Genomic DNA, 3,657 nt, shown 5'->3' on the forward strand with positions numbered 1-3,657 from the left:
TGCTCTGCCCATCGCTGATCTCCATTCAATGCTCATCCATCTCCCCCTGTGCCACCTGATTTTTGCTCTTTTCTCCATCACAAACAACTGATTTTTGTGTTTTCCCAGCTGAGAGGCACAAAACCCGATTTTCAAGGTGACACGAGGCCGTGGGCAGCCAAACCCAGGAGATTTTGGAGGCTTTTTCAACCCTGAACTCAGGGTTTCCAGATCCAATGCTTTTTGTAGCTTTTTTGTTTGCAGGCAGTCAGAAATGCCTTCCAGCTTTTGGATCCTTTTGCAAAATACACCTCACACAAGGAGCCTGGCTTGTGGCTTCTCAAAGGCCAGCAGAGGTAAAATGAGGCTGCAGAATATTTCTTTCATCACATCTGGCCTGCTTTTAATGATACATAAAAAATGAGCTCCAAAAGTTGTTGCTTTCTGTTGATCTTTTCTCGCACAGAATTTCCCACTCTGATGAATCCTGTAAATTTTTTTTCCCCTTAGTTTGGTCCTCTCCAAACTTATTTTCATTTACAGGAGTTTTTAAGGGAGGAGAAAATGCAGGGAAATTGCTGGTTCCTGTCAGAAAAAATGAAAAAAGCTTTTTCCTTTATGGAAATCTCCGTGTTTGTACGGCGAAAATAAAGATTAAAACTGCTTGAAACACATATTTGGGGATTTATCTCATCCAACAAAAACCATGTGGAAATGAGAAGCTCCTTAATAACCAGTTTAGAAAATTCCCAGCAGCAGAGCTGTAAATGAAACCCCAAAATTCCAACTTCCCAAGCAGGTGGAGGCACCTCCAGAGATGGAAACACAGCAGTGGAGCCCCCTCTCCCTCCTAATTGTGTCCCTTATTTCTGAGGGAGGCAGAAATGGCTCTCCCTGCCCTTGAAGTGAGAGCTGATTGTGAGCAAAGCACTGAAAATGGGCACTTAAATATAATTACAGCAGCTGCTGGTGATCCTGGCTGCTCCAGCCCTTGCTGGTGGCATTTTCCCCTTTTTTTTTTTGGCTTTTGTTTCCACAGCAAAATCAACTCAATGAGGAACTCGAGCTGCTGGTGGGGCATAAAAAACAAAAGGAACAATCCTCCAAAATAGGCAAAAATAGAAGTGATGGTGATGAAAGGGGAGAAAATGCAGTCTTGTCTGGCAGGGGATGATGTGAGGGATCACCCAAAGCCACCCTGGAGCGTTGCCAGGGGTTTCATGTCGGGAAGAACGATGAGATTTGGGATTCCAGCAGGTGCCAGCCAGGGAATCTGGAAAAGGAGATGTTTGAAGGGATCCAAGTCGCTGATTTTAGCGGGGTGTGGTGCACAGGGAAGGTTTCCACACCTTTTCCAGCCAGGAAACCTTCTCCATCCCTCTTGGAAGGACCATTTTGCACCCTCAGCACCTCCTTTCTCCCCAGGGATGTTTCCCAAAGTGGGTCGAGTTCAGCTGCATCCATTTGCCAGAACAAAGCTCGAGTGCTCTGGGTTTGGCACAATTTGGGGTGTTAATCTGGCTTTTCTGGCAACATCCAGTGTTAATAAATGATGGACTCCACATCCCAAAGTGAATCTTTTTTGGGAATCTTTTCCCTTTAGGAAATCAATCCATCAGAGCTGCAAATAAAATGAGTTTGTCTGGAAATGCTGGCAAGATTTTTCGTGAGGTTTGAGTAAGGAAGCTTTAAAAAATGAAAGGAGGCCAAAAGTGACAGATGGGGACAAATCCTCTCCTAATCTCTAAATCCTTTAGTTTAAAAAGTGGCATTCTTGCCTAGCTAAGGCTGGGGTAATTTTGTGCAAGAATATTTTCTCCCAGCAAAGCTTTGCTGGCTCTTAATCCCATTCCCTTGATTTATATCTGAGGTGGTCAGTGCCTGATCTGTGGCAAATTTTGGTTATTTTAAGGCATTTTGGCATTTAATTCCAGTGGCCCAGGGAATTCCAGCCTGCTGGGAAGTTCTGGAAGTGGTTTTGTCCTGTGGGAAATGGTTTTTTTTTCCCTTAATGGATGGCCTTTCTTCCCCAGGAGTCCTGGAGAAATTGAATTTCATTATTGCACAACAACAACAACAAAAAAAGAGATGGAATTCATTTTTTCCTTTCTTTTTCCGTGTCTTCCCTGCTGTCAAGCAGTCCTGGGAGCTATCGATACAGAGATAATGATATTTAGGGATTGCATCCAGAGCCAGGTCAGCCCCAAAATGGGGATTTTTTAGCTGATATTTGCTGGGGTCCTGCTGGTTTTGGGTGAGAGGGGCAGGAACGAGGGGAATGGGAAGTGGAGAGGAGAAACAGGGAAGGGAAATGGGAAATTCCAGCCTCTCTGAAGGGAGAGCCACCGCGGGCTCGGAGGGTCACAGCCAGCACTGTGATCCTGGCAACTCCCAACTCAACAATCCTGGGATTCTGTGCCAGGAAGGACATTTTCCTGCAGTCCAGGAATATCTCTTTACACCCCCCTGGGGTTTTTTGCCTCCCACCCCTGCTGTTCCTGCAGGCACCACGTGTCTGATCGCCCTCCTGTCCGACAAGGAGCTGACCGTGGCCAACGTGGGCGACTCCCGCGGCGTCCTCTGCGACAAGGACGGCAACGCCATCCCCCTGTCCCACGACCACAAACCCTACCAGCTGAAGGAGAGGAAGAGGATCAAGAGAGCTGGTGAGTTGTTGGAAGGTTCATCTTTTATTTGTTGCTAAAACTGACATTTCTCCCAGGAGAGGGCGGGAAGTGCCCGGCTGAGGTGGCACAAGCAGATCAGATCTCCTGTTTTCCACCCAAAATTCCAGTGGGATGTCACAGACAGAAGTGGCTGAAATCTCTGGCCCACATCAGTGGCAGCAGATCAAATCTCCCATTTTCCACCCAAAATTCCAGTGGGATGTCACAGGCAGAGGTGGCAGTAGATGATCCACCCCTTAAGCAGCTGGTTGGGGTAGGGAGAGAAGCCTCCAACAGCCCAGTGACCATCCCTTGGCATCTCCACATGGATAACCAGGAGCATCCCAGGAGCTTCAGCCCCAGCCCTGCCCAAAGCCTGGCTTTGATAGGCCTGGTCTGAGCCTGAGGGAGGTTTAGGGCTAAGATCAGCAGAGTGTGAATCTACTTCATCCAAGCTGGTTTTTATTCCCATGTAACGAGCACAAACATGGAAATCATGGCAGGAGTAGAGGGGAAGAAACATTCCCGCAGTAAATCTTCCTTGTTTTCATTACTTGTCACTTTAGCCACCTCCTGGGCTGGAATTTACACTGGGATCATCAGGTTTAACAGCCACTTCTCCTTGGATTTCTCAGAATCTTTTTGGAATCCATTCCTGGTTTGGCTCCCACAGCAGCAGCAAATTCTCTGGGGGAGAAAAGAAGTTCCTGTGGTTGATGTTAACCCTCCAGTGAGCATTGTCCCAGCAGTGCAGGACCTCTCTCCCCTCCAAAATGGGAATCACCAGTTTTTCCATGAGTATAAAACATTCTGAAGCAGGTTATCAGTGTAAATACTGTCCCTTCCTCTCATAATCACCTGTCCTCACAAACACAGGGGTGTCAAGGTTTGCCCTCACTCTTCTCTGCTGCAAAATTCCAAGGGGATTCCTGAGGAATTGTGTGGAGCAGGAATTGCTGTGCTGTTCCAGAAGCTGGAGGGTTTCTGTGGGGGAAGGCAGAGCCATTCCTGG

General features: G+C 47.4%; 1 protein-coding gene across 1 annotated transcript in view; it reads left to right on the top strand.

Moving 5' to 3' along the window:
- Nucleotides 1-3,657, top strand: part of PPM1L (protein phosphatase, Mg2+/Mn2+ dependent 1L) — a 60,117-nt gene that overhangs the window by 54,233 nt on the left and 2,227 nt on the right. The window contains exon 4 of the mRNA XM_015637336.2: nucleotides 2,484-2,645. Within this exon, the coding sequence (XP_015492822.1) occupies nucleotides 2,484-2,645 (162 nt within the window). The remainder of the gene's footprint in view (nucleotides 1-2,483; nucleotides 2,646-3,657) is intronic.

This window comes from Parus major, chromosome 9, assembly GCF_001522545.3.
Source record: "Parus major isolate Abel chromosome 9, Parus_major1.1, whole genome shotgun sequence".
Lineage (NCBI taxonomy): Eukaryota > Metazoa > Chordata > Aves > Passeriformes > Paridae > Parus > Parus major.